Genomic DNA, 19,708 nt, shown 5'->3' with positions numbered 1-19,708 from the left:
TCTAGTGAAGATATACAAGGAAATTAATGTTGTCTCTATGCTTGCTAACATAACATCCATTCTGAGAATCCATGGGTCAAAGAGTAATTTTGATTTTCAAGTCTTGTTGTTTAAAGAATACATTTCATAAGGCTATAGTTGCCACAGAGTGATTCCTCCGATGGCTCTGGGAAGGTAAATTGAAAACCTTTTGGAAAGGGGCCAGGCGCAGTGGCTCACACCTGTAATCCCAGCACTTTGGGAAGCCGAGGTGAGCGGATCACGAGGTCAGGAGATTGAGACCATTCTGGCTAACATGGTGAAACCCCGTCTCTACTAAAAATACAAAAAAATTAGCTGGGAGTGGTGGTGGGCGCCTGTAGTCCCAGCTACTTGGGAGGCTGAGGCAGGAGAATGGCGTGAACCCGGGAGGCGGAGCTTGCAGTGAGCCGAGATGGTGTCACTGCACTCCAACCTGGGCGACAGAGCGAGACTCCTTCTCAAAAAAAAAAAAAAAGTGGTTTCTTGAGATGGAAGCTACTCCTGGTGAACACTGTTGAAATAGCAACAAAGGATTTAGAATATTCCACATTCTGAGCTGATAAAGGACCAGCAGGGTTTGAGAGGATTGCTTCCATTTTTTTTCTTTTTCTTTTTTGGCTGCTCCTTACAGAGCAGGGCTAACTCTTAGGCAGTGTGCCCAGAGTCAGCTGACTCCAATTTTGAAAGAGGTTCTACCGTGGGTAAAATGCTATCTACCAGCATCGAATGATACAGAGAAATCCTGTGTGAAAAGAAGAGTCAATCAGTGTGGCAGACTTCATTGTTGTCTTATTTTAAGAAATTGCCCCAGCCACCCCAGCCTTCAGTAACCACCACCCTAATCAGTCAGCAGCCATCAACATCAAGGCAAGACCCTTCCCAAAGAAAAGATTACAACTCACTGAAGGCTCAGATGATCATTAGCATTTTTAACAATAAAATATTTTAGGCCGGGTGCGGTGGCTCACGCCTGTAATTCCAGCACTTTGGGAGGCCAAGGCAGGCGGATCACCTGAGGTCAGGAGTTCGAGACCAGCCTGGCCAACATGGTGAAACCCCGGCTCTACTAAAAATACAAAAATTAGCCGGGGGTGGTGGCAGGTGCCTGTAATCCCAGCTACTCGGGAGGCTGAGGCAGGAGAATTGTTTGAACCCGGGAGGTGGAGGTTGCAGTGAGCCAAGATCACACCATTGGACTCCAGCCTGGGGGACAAGAGTGAGACTGTCTCAAAAAAATAAATAAATAAAATATTTTAAAGTATGTACATTGGGGTTTTTTAAATACAGTATTTATTATTTTTTGTTTATTTTTATTTTTATTTTTTTGAGACAGGGTCTCATTCTGTCACCCAGGCTGGAGTGCAGTGGCATGATCACAGCTCACTGCAACCTCGACTTCCCTGGCTGCAGTGATCCTCCCATTTCAGCTTCTTGAGTAGCTGGGACCACATGCGCAGGCCACCATGCTCAGCTAATTTTTGTATTTTTGGTATCACCATGTTGCCCAGGCTGATCTCAAACTCCTGAGCTCAAGCAATCCACCTGCTTCAGCCTCCCAAAGTGCTGGAATTATATGCATGAGCCATTGTGCTTGGCCTGTTTTTTTAAACATAATGCTATTGCACATTTAATAGGTTATAGTATAGTGTAAACATAACTTTTATATGTACTCGGAAACAAAAAAATTTGTGTGACTCACTTTACTACAATATTTGCTTTATTGTGGTGGTCTGGAACTGAACCTGCAATATCTCTGAGGGATGCCTGTGATTTTATAAGCATCTGTGCATTTTTTCCCTAAAGAAGCCAAGCATATCCACTGGATCCTGACTCACAGCCCATGTAATCTTGTACTGCACACAATTCTAATAAGCATGTTACCCAGCTTCCAATTTCCAAGCATATTAGGATTCTGGCCAACAGAATGTAGACAAAAGGGCTATGTGCTGCATTCAGGTATGGTCTTTAAAATTTCTTGTAAAATACTTCATTCTGTCTCTCCCACATGTCCCCAAATCCAGAGGATTCTGAGATGGAGTCTGAGGCCCTGGAACATACTGGAGGCCCACATAGCAGGCTGGTCCCCAAGTGGAGTGATTGCGGGGTGCAGAGCACTTCTACAGCCCCACCCTAGACTGTGAAGCCAGCAAGAAATACTCTGTTGGGTTAAGGTAGTGAAGTTTCAGGGTTGTTTGAAACAGTAGCCAGAATTTCTCATCCCAACTGATACAGAAATTAGGACCAAAAGTGCTGTTAACACACACACACACCAACTTGTGCATCAGGTAGTATGCAGTAAGGAAACAGATTTGGCAGAGTGGATGGCTGGAGATCCATTTTATAGAGTGGCAAGCTGGGGGCGGTGGCTCACTCCTGTAATCCCAGCACTTTGGGAGGCCAAGGTGGGTGGATCATCCGAAGTCAGGAGTTCGAGACCAGCCTGGCCAACATGGTGAGACCCCTGTCTCTACTAAAATACAAAAATTAGCTGGGCGTGGTGGCGTATGCTTGTAATACCAGACACTTGGGAGGGTGAGACATGAGAATCGCTTGCACCAGGAGGTGGAGGTTGCAGTGAGCAGAGATCATGCTACTGCACTCCAGCCCGGGTGAAGAGTGAGACTCTCTCTCTCTCTAAAAAAAAAAAAAAAAAAAAAAAGAAAAAAAGCCAGGTGAGGTGGCTCACGCCTGTAATCCCAGCACTTTGGGAGGCCGAGGCGGGTGGATCACAAGGTCAGGAGTTCAAGACCAGCCTGGCCAGCATGGTGAAACCCCGTCTCTACTAAAAATACAAAAAATTAGCCGGGCGCACTTGTAATCCCAGCTACTCGGGAGGTTGAGGCAGGAGAATTGCTTGAACCCGGGAGACAGAGGTTGCAGTGAGCCGAGATTGCACCACTGACCTCCAGCCTGGGTGACAGAGCAGGACTCCATCTCAAAAAAAGAAAAATACAAAAAATTAGCTGGGCATGGTGGTGGGCACCTGTAATCCCAGCTGCCCGTGAGGCTGAGGCAGGAGAATTGTTTGAGCCCAGGAGGCAGAGGTTGCAGTGAGCTGAGATTACACCACGGCACTCCAGCCTAGTTGACAAAGTGAGACTCTATGTCAAAAATAAAAATAAATATTAAAAAAAAAAACACTGGCAAAAAATTTGATAAAATTATCACCTGTGCCTATTGAAGCTGTAGCTCTATAGGAAGAAATTAGAAAGCAGCACATTAGTACTGTGTGTTGGTTGTTATTGACTGCACTGGACAGACTATTACAAGAAAGTGATGGTCACCGGAAAAATTGGCCAATTTATTGGCCGGGTGCGGTGGCTCACGCCTGTAATCCCAGCACTTTGGGAGGCTGAGGCAGGTGAATCATGAGGTCAGGAGATCGAGACCATCCTGGCTAACACGGTGAAACCCCGTCTCTACTAAAAATACAAAAAAATTAGCCAGGCATGTTGGCAGGCGCCTGTAGTCCCAGCTACTCATAGTCCCAAGTACTCGGGAGGCTGAGGCAGGAGAATGGCGTGAACCCGGGAGGCGGAGCTTGCAGTCAGCTGAGATCGCGCCACTGCACTCCAGCCTGGGCGACAGAGCCAGACTCTGTCTCAAAAAAAAAAACAAACAAACAAAAAAAAAAAATTGGCCAATTTACAAGCAGAAGTAAAAAAGGAATACAGTCCAGAAATTCAGTGTCCTGCTGAGTCGGAAACGCCAACTTTTTTTAGACTCTGAACTGGAAGATATGAGAAAAAACAAGGCTTTGAGTAACAAAGTTCCAAGAAAATTTCTGAGTTGAACAAAGTGGATGAGCCTTGTGCCAAAGATCAAATTAAGGGAGTGGCCTTCTAAGCCAGGTATGGTAGTGTGAGGTGGCAACCATTAAGTTGAAAGAGGCGTGGGGGAAGAGGGAGGCAGAAGGGAACTAAAGAAAATAAGGCAGGCTTAAAAAGTGTGTCTAGGGAGAAACTTTGGGTTACTGGCACATGGAACTGACTGGAGGTAAAGAAACAAGAAGCCTACAAAGTTTTTGAATCCAGGATCCCAAGCTTTTTGCTTTTTGACTGTTCAAAGCTTTGAGCCCCTAGTCTTGCTCAAGAAGGGCATTCCCCAAATAAACACTTCAACTGTGGCCAGGGAAGATGATGTGCAATGAATGAAAACCATGCTAGAGGGTGGCTGCAGGAGCCACAGAAACCAATAGAAAGTTCCTCCCAGAGAGAAAAATTAGAGCCTAATTGAAGGCATGAACACCTAGAGGATTTCAAATTTTCTCTTGACCAATGACTGCTGTGTGTCTTCTATTTTCTCTTCCAAACATGAGTGATAAAGGCAGCAATTCTGTATTCCATCATTTTATATTAGCATGGCAAGAGGCAGGGCCAGGACTAGAATGAGGCAAGTGAGATGGCTAGGGCACAAAATGTAAGGGGGTATTCATTCTCAGGCTGGTGTAAGTGCTGATTTGGCACAGAAGGAGCCACATCCACACCTGACGGTAGGTGATGCACATCAACACCTACCTTGTAGGTCTCGTTTTTTGAGCTGAATGTAGTAACTGGCTGGGACTTTGAACTCTTCATCTTCGCAGGTGGAAGGGGCAGTGTTCTATGTGTAAAAGGAAAAATGAAACAAATATTTGGTGAGCAGAAGCAAATATTGGCTGTTCCCCAACACCTCTTCTTTCACTTCCTTGGCGCACCAGTAGGCCATGTTTCCTTGTTCCTTTGCATCCGAGTGGGGCCATGTGACTGTGTCCTGTCCAGTAGAATGTATGCTGTCCAACAGAATAGTATGCAACTTTAGGCCTTGTGTTAGTCCATTTTGCATTGCTATAAAGGAATATCTGAGACTTGGCAATTTATAAAGAAAGAAGGATTATTTGACTCATGTTCTGTAGTCTATACAAGCAGCATGGCACCAGCATCAACTTCTGGTGAGGGCCTCAAGAAGCTTTCAATCATAGTGGAAGGCAAAGGGGGAGTAGGTGTGTCACATGGCAAGAGAGGGAGAAAGAGCAATGGGAAGGAGGTCCCAGACTCTTTTTTGTTTTGTTTTGTTTGTTAGAGACAGAGCCTCGCTTTGTCATCCTGGCTGGAGTGCAATGGCATAATCATGGCTCACTGCAGCCTCCACCTTCTGGGGTCAAGCAATCCTTCCATCCCAGCCTCCCAAGTAGTTGGGTCTACAGGTGCATGTCACCACACCTGGCTACATATATATATATATATATATATATATATATATATATATATTTTTTTTTTTTTTTTTTTTTTTTTTTTTTTTGAGACAGAATCTCTCTCTGTCATTATGGCTGGAGTGCAGTGGTGCAATCTTGGCTCACTGAAACCTCCGCCTCCCGGGTTCAAGCAATTCTCCTGCCTCAGCCTCCCAATCCCTGTAGCTGGGATTACAGGTGCATGTCACTGCTCTCAGCTAAGTTTTTGTATTTTTAGTAGAGACGGGGTTTCACTCCGTTGGCCAGGCTGGTCTCAAACTCCTGACCTCAGGTGATCTGCCCGCCTCGGCCTCCCAAAGTGCTGGGATTATAGGCGTAAGTGACCACAACTGGTCTACATATATATAACACATACAATATATATGAGATGTGTCGCACTATGTTGCCTAGGCTAGTCTGGAATTCCTGGGCTCTGATCCTCCTGCACCTTGGCCTCCCAAAGTGCTGGGATTACAGTTGTGAGCCACCATGCCTGGCCCCAGACTCTTTTTAACAACCAGATCTCCTGTGAACGAATAAAGCAAGGACTCACTCATTATCTCGAGGAGAGCACCAAGTTATTCATGAGAGATCTGCCCCATGACCCAAACACTTCCTGCCAAGCCCCAACTCCAACCTTGAGGATCAAATTTCAACATAAGATTTGGAGAGAATAAATATCCAAACTATATCAGGCCTGGTCCCTAAAACCTCTGGTGCAATCATCTCTGCCACCAGATGCAAACAGTGCAGTGGAGCTCTCCCAGGCTCTAAAAGGCAGCAGAACCACAAGATAGAAGGAGCCTTGAAGTCTACCTTGTTGGAAGTGATATGTCAGTGAAATACAATGTTATAAAAAGTGGTGTCAGAGATAGGCTGCTGGCGACAGACAATTAAGGAAATTGGAGAATTAGAAACATTAAATCCTGGCTGGGCATGGTGGCTCATGCCTGTAATCCCGGCACTTAGGGAGGCCGAGGTGGGCAGATCACCTGAGGTCAGGAGTTTGAGACCAGCCTGGCCAACATGGTGAAACCCTGTCTCTACTAAAAATATAAAAATTAGCTGGGCGTGGTGTCAGACACCTGTAATCCTAGCTACTCGGGAGGCTGAGGCAGGAGAATGGCGTGAAACCGGGAGGCGGAGGTTTCAGTGAGCCAAGATTGCGCCACTGCACTCCAGCCTGGGTGACAGAGCGAGACTCCATCTCAAAAAAAAAAAAAAAAAAAAAAATCACAAAATGAATAGAGCTGGACATCATATCTGTGTTTTGCTTCCACTTAAGTTATCTTTTTGTTTTTAATAAGACAGGGTCTTCAAAAAATTTATATTTAGTTTTCATTAGTTTATTTAAAGACAGGATATAGCTCTGTCACCCAGGCTGGAGTGCCGTGGTGCAAACACAGCTCACAGCATCCTTGAACTCCTGGGCTCAAGAGATCCTCCCACATCAAGCCAGGCACAGTGGCTCACACCTATAATCCCAGCACTTTCGGAGGCACAGGTGGGCAGATCACGAGATCAGGGGATCGAGACCATCCTGGCCAACATGGCGAAACCCTGTCTCTACTAAAAGTAGAAAAATTACAAAAATTACAAAAATTAGCTGGGCGTGGTGGTGCATGACTGTAATCCCAGCTACTTGGGAGGCTGAGGCAGGAGAATCACTTGAACCTGGGAGGCTGAGGTTGCAGTGAGCCAAGATCGCGCCACTGCACTCCAGCGTGGTGACAGAGCTGGTCTTGAAAAAAAAAAAAAAAAAAAAGAGACATCCTCTCACTTCAGCCTCTACTACAGGCACACACCACCATGCTTGGCTAGTTCCTTTTTTTTTTTTTTTTTGTAGAGATCTCACTGTATTGCCCAGACTAATCTTGAACTCCTGGGTTCGAGCGATCCACCCACCTTGACCTCCCAAAGTGCTGGGATTGCAGGCATGAGCTGGCCTAAAAGTTATCCTTACTGCTACTCACCCATTTAAATTAAAAAAGATGAAAGCAACCTAAGATCATCTAAACAAAATGGGCTTAAATTCCCTAATCACTAATAAAAAACAAAATCAAACGTACTAAAACCTAGATGGTAGGAGAGGAAATGAAAGATGGTTTAGTATTGGTGAAAGTAGATATCAATGGGTGCATGTGTTCCCACCCAAAGATTTCCAAAAATCAATCTTGATTCTTACTTACATTATGAAAACTAAGATGTAATTTCCAATTATGTCGATGGTTCAAAACATTTCTTGAGTTGTGAACCACACTGAGAGTCTAATGAAAGCGATAGACTTTGCTCCCAGAAAAACGCATATAAATACATACATAAAACTTTGCATATGATTAACTGTATTGCCTTGGAAATGTTTTTCCTTCTCTTAGAAAATTATTTAAAAAGTTTTGCTTTTCTGATTTGGTTTTTCAAGCAAAAACTAATGACCACTTCTTGAAAATTAAAATAAATTTAAAAATTAAATGAATGTAAATAAAATACATTAATTTTAATGTTTAATTAAAATTAAAATAAATACAAGTTGTGCACATAGAGAAAAATAAAACAAAAAGTAAATTTTAATTCTGCTCAAAAGCAATTTCAACAAAAACAATGCTGCCCCTTTGGTTTAATAAGTGTGTGATCTTTTAAAAAAATATGACAAATATGTTCATTACCATAGAATTGACTTTAAGTCTTGCTTTGATGGAAATAAGTGTTGAAACCCTGCCTCATGAAGGTCTGTGTTAGTACATGGAATCTGTGGTCTGGTGACCAGTTGAGGATGGGCTCGGATCAAGAACACCAGGATCGGTTGGGCATGGTGGCTCACGCCTGTAATCCCAGCACTTTGAGAGGCCGAGGCAAGCAGATCACCTGAGGTCAGAAGTTCAAGACCAGCCTGGCCAACATGGCGAAAACCCATCTCTACTAAAAAATACAAAATTTAGCAGGGCGTGTGGTGATGGGCACCTGTAATCCCGGATACTCAGGAGGCTGAAGTGGGAGAATTGCTTGAACCTGGGAGGTGGAGGTTGCAGTAAGCCGAGATGGCACCACCGCACTCCAACCTGGGTGACACAGAGCGAGACTCCATCTCAAAAAAAAAAAAAAAAAAAAAAAAAAAATTAGAACACCAGGATCCTCTACAACTCTTTGAGTTCAATTCCTGTTACTTCATTTCCTTTGTTCTCAAGTCAATGAAGTCATTTTTGGCAGTACTGGCCTTGTTACTGCTGTCTTTGTCAACAGGGAAGGGATTAGGGATTCACTTTCCACTTGAAGACTGTTGAAACAGAAGTAACACTCCAAAGTATTCTGAGGGTTTTCCGGTTACCACAGTTTCCTGACTGCAGAGAAATCGAGAAAGTGTCTTTGTCACACTCAATTCCAGCCTGCAGAAGAATCTGCTTCAGTGATGAAAAGTCTGAAGCTTTGTCCTTCCAAGTTATTCTTCCAAGTATATAGGCTTAGCCAAAAGAGCTTGTAGTTCTGTTTTTGTTTTTGTTTCTGCACCAGAAATATGTTTGTGATTCCAGGATCTGAACTGGAAGATTTTCTTCTTTCAGTACAACCAAACTATCTGCGTAACAAACCAAGCAGTAAGTGAATTCCTCCCAGTAGAATTGTTTGGAAAACTGGCATTTCTTTTTTTTTCTTAAGTACACACACGAGCTTCTCTTCAAGTTCAATAAGGACTTCATCACCCTGTCTTACTCTAGTTGATGATATTGTGCTACTATTATTTGACAAACCCTCTTGAAAAGATGGTGATTCGAGGATCTGGCTTGCAGGAAGTTGAAGATATCCACAGCAGTAGACAATGTGGTTGAGGCTGTTGACAGGGTCTTTGACACCAATGCATGCCAGCCAACATGCAGAGCTGCTTTCCTCTAAAAGGCAGTGTGGGGTTGGGCACAGTGGCTCACACCTGTAATCCCAGCACTTTGAAAGGCTGAGGCAGGTGGATCACTTGAGGCCAGTAGTTCAAGACCAGCCTGGCCAACATGGTGAAACTCTGTCTCTAATAAAAATACAAAAAAAAATTAGCCGGGCATGGTGGCACATGCCTGTAATCCCAGCTACTCGGGAGGCTGAGGCAGGAGAATCACTTGAACCTGTGAGGCAGAGGTTGCAGTGAGCTGAGATCACGCCACTACACTCCAGCCTGGGTGACGGAGCTAGGCTTTGTCTCAAAAAATAAATAAATAAAATAAAAATAAAAAAATAAAAGGCAGTATGACTGGATGGGCTGCCACACCTCAAAGGGGTCCCTCCTAGGACCCGAGCCGGAGTTTTCTTTCCATCAATGTGTACTTGGCAAAGGCTTTTCACAGTTTTGAAGAGGTTAGTAGAATCTATATTTTCCAAAATGGTCTCACGAAATATGGTTTTTGTTTTCATTTTTGTTTTTATTTAGAGGGCATTGGTCAGTATGCAAATAATGCACAAGACCCAGAAAGCCACAAACAAATGTTTGTAGTTTTGTTCTTTTCCGTGCTGCAGAGAAAGAGTATCACTTTCAATTATTCAAAGATCTGCTTTAAAACGTAAGAGATATTATACATATAAAGTATAAGAAAGGAATATTACACATTTTGGAGTGGGTGACACCAATGGAAATATTCTGCCGCCTCAGCTTCAAGCCCTCAAAGAGACCAATTTCAAGACATGTGCCTTCACCAACATCTCTCCAATCACACAGATATTGTTTGGCTTGGTAATGGGATAAGACATCTTATAAGATGCGGCCGGGCACGGTGGCTCATGCCTGTAATCCCAGCACTTTGGGAGGCCGAGGTGGGTGGATCACCTGAGGTCAGGAGTTTGAGACTAGCCTGGCCAACATGGCAAAACCTGGCCTCTACTAAAAATACAAAATTAGTGGGGCGTGGTGGCGTGCGCCTGTAATCCCAGCTGCTCAGAAGGCTGAGGCAGGAGAATTGCTTGAACCCCGGAGGTGGAGGTTGCACTGAGCCGAGATCACGCTATTGCACTCCAGCCTGAGTGACAAGAGCAAAACTCTTCTCAAAAAAAAAAAAAAAAAAAAAAAACTTATAAGATGCTTCCAAATAAGGTTCTTGATTTGGGGATGAATCCATTTGACAAGATTCTAGTCTTCCCCAGACAGGATCCTTCTCATGAATCCACACTGTCTGAGATATATTTCAGGATATGGAGATGTCAGCTGTTTTTTCAGCTTTGTTGGAGTCAGGTTCTCATTGGCACAATCTTCCCTCATTAGAAGCACCGAGAGCTGGTATCCAATTGCATTAGCAATGAAAGATCACAGGGCATTAAAATTTAGTCATAGTGTACTTTCTTTTTTTTTCAACATTTTAAAAATTAAGCTAGACCCAACAAAAGCAAAGGCAGACATTTTTATCCAAAATAATAGAGTATACTTTATTTCATTTTCATCAATGGTAAACTATTTTAGAAATCTTTAAGTAGCAACAGTAACAATTGTGTATTATCAAACCACATACTTACTTTTCATGTGATAAAGACAATTTAAGCAAGCAGAAAGTAAAATTTGAAAATCTATTCCAGCAAACTGCTCAATTCACTAGTTACCTGTGTAATTAAAGAGCTGATTGCAAAAGCTTGGGAGTCTTTGAATAATCTCTAGAAGTTCTCCACAGTAGTGAACTATATAATGAACTATGATGACCAATTCTATAGGTTTAGAAAGAATTACACATCTTCTAGCATGTTACACTTTCAACTACATTTATAAACCTATTCTATTCTATTCTATTATTCTATTCTATTCTATTCTATTATTCTATTCTATTCTATTCTATTCTATTCTATTCTATTCTATTCTATTCTATTCTTTCTATTCTATTCTATTTTTTGAGACAGAGTCTTGTTCTGCTGCCCAGTCTGGAGTGCAGTGGTGCGATCTCAGCTGACGGCAACCTCCACCTTCCAGGCTCAAGCTATCCTGCCTCAGCCTCTTGAGTATCTGGGACTACAGGTGCGCACCACCACCCCAGCTAATTATTTTTAAGGTTTTGTAGAGATGGGGTTTCACCAAATTGCCCAGGCTTATAAACTATTTTATACTGTCAGTATCTTCACAGGTACAGGAGAAGTAGAATATAAAAAATTGAAACTAGAAAATTGTAATGTTCTTTCATTTCCTTCTAGACCTCATATGACTAATTTAGAGGATGAGTGTGACAAGACCACATAGAATAACAGTCTTGACTTTTCTTACATACACTTGACTACAACACTCTGTTAACTTTTCACTCATGTTAGCAGCAGTATCTTGGGCATAATTTTGTGCCTTATTCATATTGACTCTGATTTCCAGCAAATAATTATATAACCCTGGAGAGCTAGTCTTGGCCATGTCTTCATCATCAATAAGACACTCTCTTTTTTTTTTTTTTCCTTTTTTTTTTTTTTGAGACAGAGTCTCACTCTGTCCCCCAGGCTGGAGCGCAGTGGCATGATATTGGCTCACTGAAACCTCTGCCTCCCACGTTCAAGCGATTCTCCTGCCTCAGCCTCCCAAGTAGCTGGGATTACAGGCACATGCCACAACGCCCATCTAATTTTTGTATTTTAGGTAGAGACAGGGTTTCACCATGTTGGTTAGGCTGGTCTCGAACTTCTGACTTCAAGTGATCTGCCCACCTTGGCCTCCTAAAGTGCTGGGATTTCAGGTGTGAGCCACTATGCCTGGCAAAAGACTACTTTCAAAGAGTGTCTTGGCCAGGTGTGGTGGCTCATGACTGTAATCCCAGGACTTCGGAAGACCGAGGTGGGTGGATAGCTTGAGCCCAGGAATTCAAGACTAGCCTGGGCAACATGATAAAACCCGGTCTCTACTAAAAATACAAAAATTAACCACGTGTGTTGGTACATACCTGTGGTCCCAGCTATTCAGGAGGCTAAGGCAGAACAACCCCTTAAGCCCAGGAGGTCAAGGCTGCAGTGAGCTGAGATCACACCACTGCACTCCAGCCTAGGCAACAGAGCAATACCCTGTCTAAAAAAAACAAAAAACAAAAAAAACAACAAAAAAAAGTAGACTTTGAGGAAAGGAAATCAGTTTATTGAAGAGATATCTGCACTGCCCACCCCCATGTTTATTGCAGCATTATCACAATAGCCAAGATATGGAATCCACCTAAAAATGTCCATTAACAGATAAATGGATAAAGAAAATGTGGTATATATACACAATAGAATACTATTCAGCCATAAAAAAGAATTAAATTCGGCCCGGCGTGGTGCTTCATGCCTGTAATCCCAGCACTTTGGGAGGCCAAGGTGGGTGGATCACGTGGTCAGGAGTTGGAGACCAGCCTGACCAACATGATGAAACCCCGTCTCTACTAAAAATACAAAAATTAGCCAGGTGTGGTGGCGCGTGCCTGTAATCTCAGCTACTCAGGAGGCTGAGGCGGGAGAATTGCTTGAACCCAGGAGGCAGAGGTTGCAGTGAGCAGAGATCGCACCACTGCACTCCAGCCTGGGCAACAGAATGTGACTCCATCATCTCAAAAAAAAGAATGAAATTCTGTCATTTGCACATGGATGAGGCTGGAGGACACTATGTTAAGTGAAATAAGTCAGGCACAGAAAGATAAACACCATGTGTTCTCACTCCTATGTGGGAGCTAAAAAAAAAAAAATGAGCCCATAGAAATAGAGAGCAGAACTGTTGTTATTAGAGGATGGGAAGGGTAAAGGAGAAGGTAAGGTAGGGAGAGATTGGTTAACAAGTACAAAATTCCAGATAGAGAAAAGGAATAAGTTATAGTGATCTATAGCACTGTAGGATGAGTATGGTTAACAATAATTTATTTTATTTATTCACTTTAGCTATCATTAGTTTATTATAAAAGACAGACATGGAAACTGCTCACATGATGAAAGGTTTCAGAACTTCAGTGGAATGGCAGCTTCATGTTGATGCATTTCAAGAGTGATTTATTTCAGTCTACATATTTTCCAAGAATGTCACCATCTCTAAATAAGAAATAATTCTTGGCAGGGCCCAGCATGATGGCTGATACCTGTAATCCCAGCACTTTGGGAAGCCAAGGGGGTGGCTTGAGCCCAGGAGTTGAAGACCAGCCCGGACAACATGGTGAAACACCATCTCTACAAAAAATACAAAAATTTGCTGGGTGTGGTGGTGTGCACCTGTAGTTCCAGGTATTCGAGAGGCTGAGGTGGGAGGATTGCTTGAGCCTAGGAGGTTGAGGGCTGCAGTGAGCTGTGATTGTGCCACTGCACTCCTTCCTGCCTGGGTGACACAGTGAGACCCTGTCAAAGGGAAGGAAGGAAGGAAGGAAGGAAGAGAGAAGAGAAGAAAAGAGAAAAGAGAAGAAAGGAAAAAGAAAGAGGAAAAGAGGAAGGAAGGAAGGAAGCAAGGAAGGAAGGAAAAAAGATAATCCTTGTCATCTAGAACTACTTTCGTGCCTTCATATTGTGGGAAAACTTTATCTTCAACTTTCACACTAACTGGTTGAATTTCTTTGCCCTTTGCTTTAGAGCCTGATCCAACAGCTACTGCCATACCTTTCCTTGAGATTTTTTCTGGAAGCATAATGCCCCCTTTGGTTACAGCTTCGGTGACACTTCTTTCAACCAATACTTTGTCAAAGAGTGGAAGGAACTTTCTAAGTGCTCCCGCTGCCACCGATAGTACTCTGCTCTCACATTGCCCTGCAAGTAGAGACCTCCAATAATTTAAATTAAAAAAAATTATTTTATTTTATTTGAGACAGGGTCTCGTTCTGTCACCTAGGATGGAGTGCAGTGGCGTGATCATGGCTCACTGCAGCACAGACCTCCTGGGCTCAAGTGATCCTCTTGCCTCAGCCTCCTGAGTGCTGGGACTACAGGCACTCACAGATATGCCCAGCTAATTTTTTGTGTGTCTGTATTTTTTGTAGAGATGGGGTTTTGCCATGTTGTCCAGGCTGGTCTCGAACTCCTGAGCTCAAGCCATACACCGGCCTCAGCCTCCCAAAATACTGGGATTACAGGCATGAACTACTACACCTGCCAATTTTTTTTTCTTTTTCTTTCTTTTTTTTTTTTTTTTTTTTTTGAGACAGAGTCTTGCTCTGTCACCCAGGCTGGAGTACAGTGGCACGATCTCAGCTCACTGCAAGCTCCGCCTCCCGGGTTCACGCCGTTCTCCTGCCTCAGGCTCCTGAGTAGCTGGGACTACAGGCGCCCGCCACCACGCCCGGCATAATTTTTTTTTCTTTAAAGGGAGACGGTCTGTGTTGCCCAGCAACTCTTGGGCTGAAGCTAGTCTTCTGCCTCAGCTTCCCGAGTAGCTGGAACTATGGCACGCACCACCACGCCTGGCTGGTTAACAATAATTTCGTGTATATGTTCAAAAACCTAGAAGAGATTTTGAATATTCCCAACACAAAGAAATGATAAATATTTGAGGTGATCTATATGCTAATTACCCTGATTTGATTGTTACACATTATATACATGTATTGCAATATCACTCTGAACCCATAAATTTGTACAGTTATTATGTTTCAACTAAAAGGAAAAGGAAATAATGAAGGATGCTAAATGCTTGCCCAACCTATCTCGTAGCATTGATGTCCAGTATCGATTAGATTACATAATAAGAAAACATCTTGTGACCTCTTAAAAAAAAGTAGTCGTTGATATTTTCTGTGGTCATCTTGCATAAACCAAGTTTTTTCTTTGTACTATCAGTCTTATAATGCAGCATTGAATAAGCCGAGGAAAATAATCTTATTTATGATGTCCTGCAACTATCCTGTTTTTATCATTTCAATGATTGTGAATTTCTATATTTATAGAAATCAATTCATGGACACCAAAAAATAATTTTTATTATCAGATGAAATTAACTCTTAAAAGCAAGTGCTGGCTGGCCACGGTGGCTCACACTTGTAATCCCAGCACTTTGGGAGGCTGAGGTGGGTGGATCACTTGAGCCCAGGAGTTCCAGACAAGCCTGGGCAACACAGTGAAAACCTGTTTCTAAAAAAAAAATTTTTAATTAGCCAGGTGTGGTGGTGTGCACCTGTAGTCCCAGCTACTCGAGAGGCTGAGGAGGGAGGATCTCTTGAGCCCAGAAGGCTGAGGGTGTAGTGAGCCAAGATTGTGCCACTGCACTCCAGCCTGGGCAAAAGAGAAAGAGAGACCCTGTTTAAAAAAAAAAAGTGCTGTTTTCCAAGAAAAGTGAAATATTTTCACCTAAGAATGTCTTATCTTTTCAACTTGTCTAGAATGAGTGAAGGTAATCTATTAGCAGAAGTTTTACCACAAATATCAGGCCGGGCATGGTGACTCATGCCTGTAATCCCAGCATTTTGAAAGGCCGAGGCAGGTGGATCACGAGGTCAAGAGATTGAGACCAACCTGGCCAACATGGTGAAACCCTGTCTCTACTAAAAATACAAAAATTAGCTAGGCATAGTGGCGCTAGCCTGTAGTCCTAGCTACTCGGGAGGCTGAGGCAGGAGAATCACTTGAACCCGGGAGGCGGAGGTTGCAGTGAGCCGAGATCGTGCCACTCTACTCCAGCCTGGCAACAGAGCAAGACTCTGTCTCAATAAATAAATAAATAAATGTGTACTCTCAAGTTGCAATGTTTTAAAATAAACTTCAACTGTTTCATGCTTTCTGAAACTTGTCAATGCTTCCTAAAAATTGCCAAAGCAATTTTCCATTAGAAGTTCTTCACGACTGATTTTTTTTTTAAGTGGGAGAGAACAATAAGTAACAGAATATTGCATTCTTTGAAGTCCATATCCCACCAAAATTGTATCCTTAAAGCTTTGCAATTTACCTAAGATGCTTTGTAATTTGCAGGTAAGTTTGCATTGATACTGCTTATCACATAATTTTATGAACCTCAAGCTTTTTTTTTTTTTTTTTTGAGACGGAGTCTCGCTCTGTTGCCCAGGCTGGAGTGCAGTGGTGCAATCTCGGCTCACTGCAAGCTCCGCCTCCCGGGTTCACGCCATTCTCCTGCCTCAGTCTCCCCAGTAGCTGGGACTACAGGCACCCGCCACCACACCCGGCTAATTTTTTGTATTTTTAGTAGAGACGGGGTTTCATCGTGTTAGCCAGGATGGTCTCAATCTCCTGACCTCGTGATCCGCCCACCTCGGCCTCCCAAAGTACTGGGATTACAGGCGTCAGTCACTGCGCCCAGCCGAACTTCAAGCTTTCTATAGCTTCCCAAGTGGAAGCTGAATCATTCTAGTGGAAGCTGAATCATTATCTGGCCAATAGATGAAATGTGATTAATTATTAATAATGATAAAGCTCTTCACTGCACGTTACGATCATTGGTGTCGTTCCTTGATTTACAATGAAATATTAGCACATTTTGTAAAAGATAATAAAAGACTTTTGTTTTGACAATGTTTTAAAATAGTGACAGTTCCAAACAAACAAAACTCACTTAGGTATACATAACCGACAACAGTTGAAAAAATCAGACACTAAAAGAGAACAATAGCAAAAAACTGTGTGCACCAAGCCTTGCAAAACTGTGCAGTTGTTGACAAAAACAAATGAGACCACATGGGGAGCAGGCAAAACACCAACTGTAGAACAATGCCAGGTTCACTATCATTTTAGGTGAGATGCTCAGTAATGTCCCTAGTTTTTCTTTGTTTTAAAATTTTGTCTAGATGAAAAGTGGGATATTTTTATGTTTTCTCAAAGCAAAGAGTACCATGACTTATATTTTACAATTTGCATAGCTTGTTTGAGAGGCATAATTATCGTTATGCTTCTGGGATGCAGAGCAGGCCCATGGCAATGCCTCCCCAATCTCTACCACTAGCTCATGCCCCTCCCTACGTTGACACCATACAGTCCTTCCAGAAACCAAATAACCACTTAGGCATAAGCTTGGTTTTTAGCATATGAGATTTTTCTAAAAGCTTAAGTACTTTATTGTCCTATAGTTGAGAAAAGGGGGCAGTGGGGCCAGGCGAGGTGGCTCATGCTTGTAATCTCAGCACTTTGGGAGGCCGAGGCGGGTGAATCACAAGGTCAGGAGTTCAAGACCAGCCTAGCCAAGGTGGTGAAACCCCATCTCTACTAAAAATATAAAAAATTAGCCGGGCATGGTGGTTGGCACCTATAGTCCCAGCTGCTCAGGAGGCTGAGGCAAAGAATTGCTTGAACCCGGGAGGCGGAGGTTGCAGTGAGCCGAGATCGCACCACTGTACTCCAGCCTGGGCGACAGATTGAGACTCTGTCTCAAAAAAAAAAAAGAAAAGAAAGAAAGAAAAGAAAAGTGGGCAATGGTGTTCTCCTTTGAGGTTAATAACCAGTAAGATTTTATTTTATTTTTTTTTTCAGATAGAGTCTCACTCTGTCGCCCAGGCTGAAGTGCAATGGTATGATCATGGCTTACTGCAGCCTCCACCTCCCAGGCTCAAGTGATCCTCCCACATCAGCCTCTCGAGTAGCTGGAACTACAGGCACAAGCCACCATATCTGGCTAAATTTTACATTTTTTGTAGGTATAGGGTCACATTGTTGCCCAGGTTGGTCTTGAACTCCTGGGCTCAAGCTATCTTTCTGCCTTGGCCTCCCAAAGTGCTGAGATTACCGGTGTGAACCACCACGCCTGGCCCAGTAAGATTTTAAAGTATGTTTACAAGTACATTTGACAATGGCTTCAGAGAAAAACATGACAAGATTACAAAAGGAACTGGAAAGGATGCAAAGCCTAGTAGCAAAATATCAAGTGTAATAGTTGCCATGAATGTGCAAATAAGTGACAGGGACATCATAGGAACCCAGAGAATGGTTTCATGAGCAATTGAGGTACTCCATGCAGAGTAAAGAACTTTCAAAGAACTCCTGACCAGTAGTTTGTGCACTGGAGACTGCACAAACTACTTCGCATACAAATCAAGGGCTCAAAGTCAATAAAATTGATAATGTGTTACAGCTTATAGAAAAATGGAGGACAGTTGGATGTGGAGGCTCACGCCTGTAATCCCAGCACTTTGGGAGCCTGAGGCAGGCAGATTGCTTGAGCCCACAAGTTCGAGACCAGCCTGGGCAACGTGGCGAAACCCCATGTCTACAAAAAATACAAAAAACTTAGCAGGCTGTGGTGGCATTTGCCTGTAGTCCCAGGTACGTGGGTGGCTGAGGTGGGAGAGTCACCTGAGCCCAGGAGGTTGAGGCTGCAGTGAATGGAAATGTGACAGTGTAAATGGCCACTGTGATCTGTTCATGACTCCTCTTTCTAAAATGTGCATGTAGGTGAGGACTAGGAACACAGTGATGTCCACTAGGTCGTATGTTCCCAGGTTCTGAGGAAGAGCTCAAAGCTAGGTGGTCTTCCTTGCCCTATAGAGTCTCAATGACCCTCTGGGCCTGGGCATTCATTTGTTGCACAGAGGTTGTGCAATTAGTGTGACTGATAGTGCATGTATATAGCAACCAAAGTGAAAAGCAGCGATCTTAAACATAGACTGATGAATAAAAGAATCTTTTATAAAAAGATGATAAAAATAGAAAAAAGAAACTAAATCATAAAAGAAATAAGACATTCTCAAAAATAGAATTAAAAGCAACAGAAATATAATTTAGATACAGTTGGTAATAAATTGTAAGTATTCATTGCTTATTATAGTTTGTTTTTATTTGTTGCTATGGTATTTAAGAACATTATAAACATTCAAATTGTATTTAAAATATTCCTGAATAAAATATTTTTACCTCAGTAGGACACCCCGCAAAGTCAGGATAGTGGTGGCCCATGAGGGTGGCCATGACTGGGAAGGGGGCATCAAGGGGCCCTCTAGGGTATTGGCAATGGTCTGTCTCACCTTGGGCTTTTTGCATGGATGTGTTCCAATGGTGGTTAGAGTCTCTGCAAACCAGCTCTGAGAGCCGATTGTTTTAATTTTCAGAGATGTATGAACTGGTTGTTAAACATTGCATCATTAAAAATTAAAGTATAAGGTGAGGTGCTGTGGCTCATGCCTGTAATCCCAACAGTTTGGGAAGCTGAGGCAAGAGAACTGCTTGAGCCCAGAAGTTCAAGACCAGCCTGAGCAACATAGAGAGACCCTATCTCATTTAAAATAAAAAAAAATTTTAATTAGCTGGATATGGTGGCATGCACCTGTAGCCCCACTTACTTGGGAGGCTGAGGTGGAAGGATCACTTGAGCCCGGGAGGTTGAGGCTGCAGTGACCTGTGATCATGCCACTGCACTCCAGCCTGGGCAACAGAGTGAGACCGTGTCTCACAAGCAAACAACAACAACAACAACAACAACAAAAACCCCAAGAAAAATTAAAGTATATAAACCTACAATTAAAAGAAGTATGCTAAAAAAAATTCAAAACTTCCTGATTATTTTACTATATGAACTACTATATTGAGTGTATATATATATATACTAGATTGAGGTTATTTATATGTCTTGTATCTACATGATGATAATATATAACATATACAGGTGTGTGTTTG

At 42.8% G+C, this 19,708-nt stretch overlaps 1 protein-coding gene across 1 annotated transcript; it reads right to left on the bottom strand.

Annotated features, from left to right (window-relative positions):
• Positions 1 to 13,176: 13,176 nt before the first annotated feature.
• LOC104007722 (10 kDa heat shock protein, mitochondrial-like) lies at positions 13,177 to 19,003 on the bottom strand. The gene is made up of 4 exons (XM_063816124.1): positions 18,950 to 19,003; positions 16,662 to 16,701; positions 13,640 to 13,912; positions 13,177 to 13,226 (listed from the first exon to the last, which is right to left on the bottom strand). The coding sequence occupies exons 1-4, from the start codon at positions 19,001 to 19,003 to the stop codon at positions 13,177 to 13,179; spliced, it is 417 nt and encodes a 138-aa protein (XP_063672194.1).
• Between the last annotated feature and the right edge of the window lie 705 nt (positions 19,004 to 19,708).

This window comes from Pan troglodytes, chromosome 7 (genome assembly GCF_028858775.2).
Source record: "Pan troglodytes isolate AG18354 chromosome 7, NHGRI_mPanTro3-v2.0_pri, whole genome shotgun sequence".
Lineage (NCBI taxonomy): Eukaryota > Metazoa > Chordata > Mammalia > Primates > Hominidae > Pan > Pan troglodytes.
The sequence above is the reverse complement of the archived record's forward strand: the minus strand, read 5'-3'. Positions and strand labels throughout refer to the sequence as shown.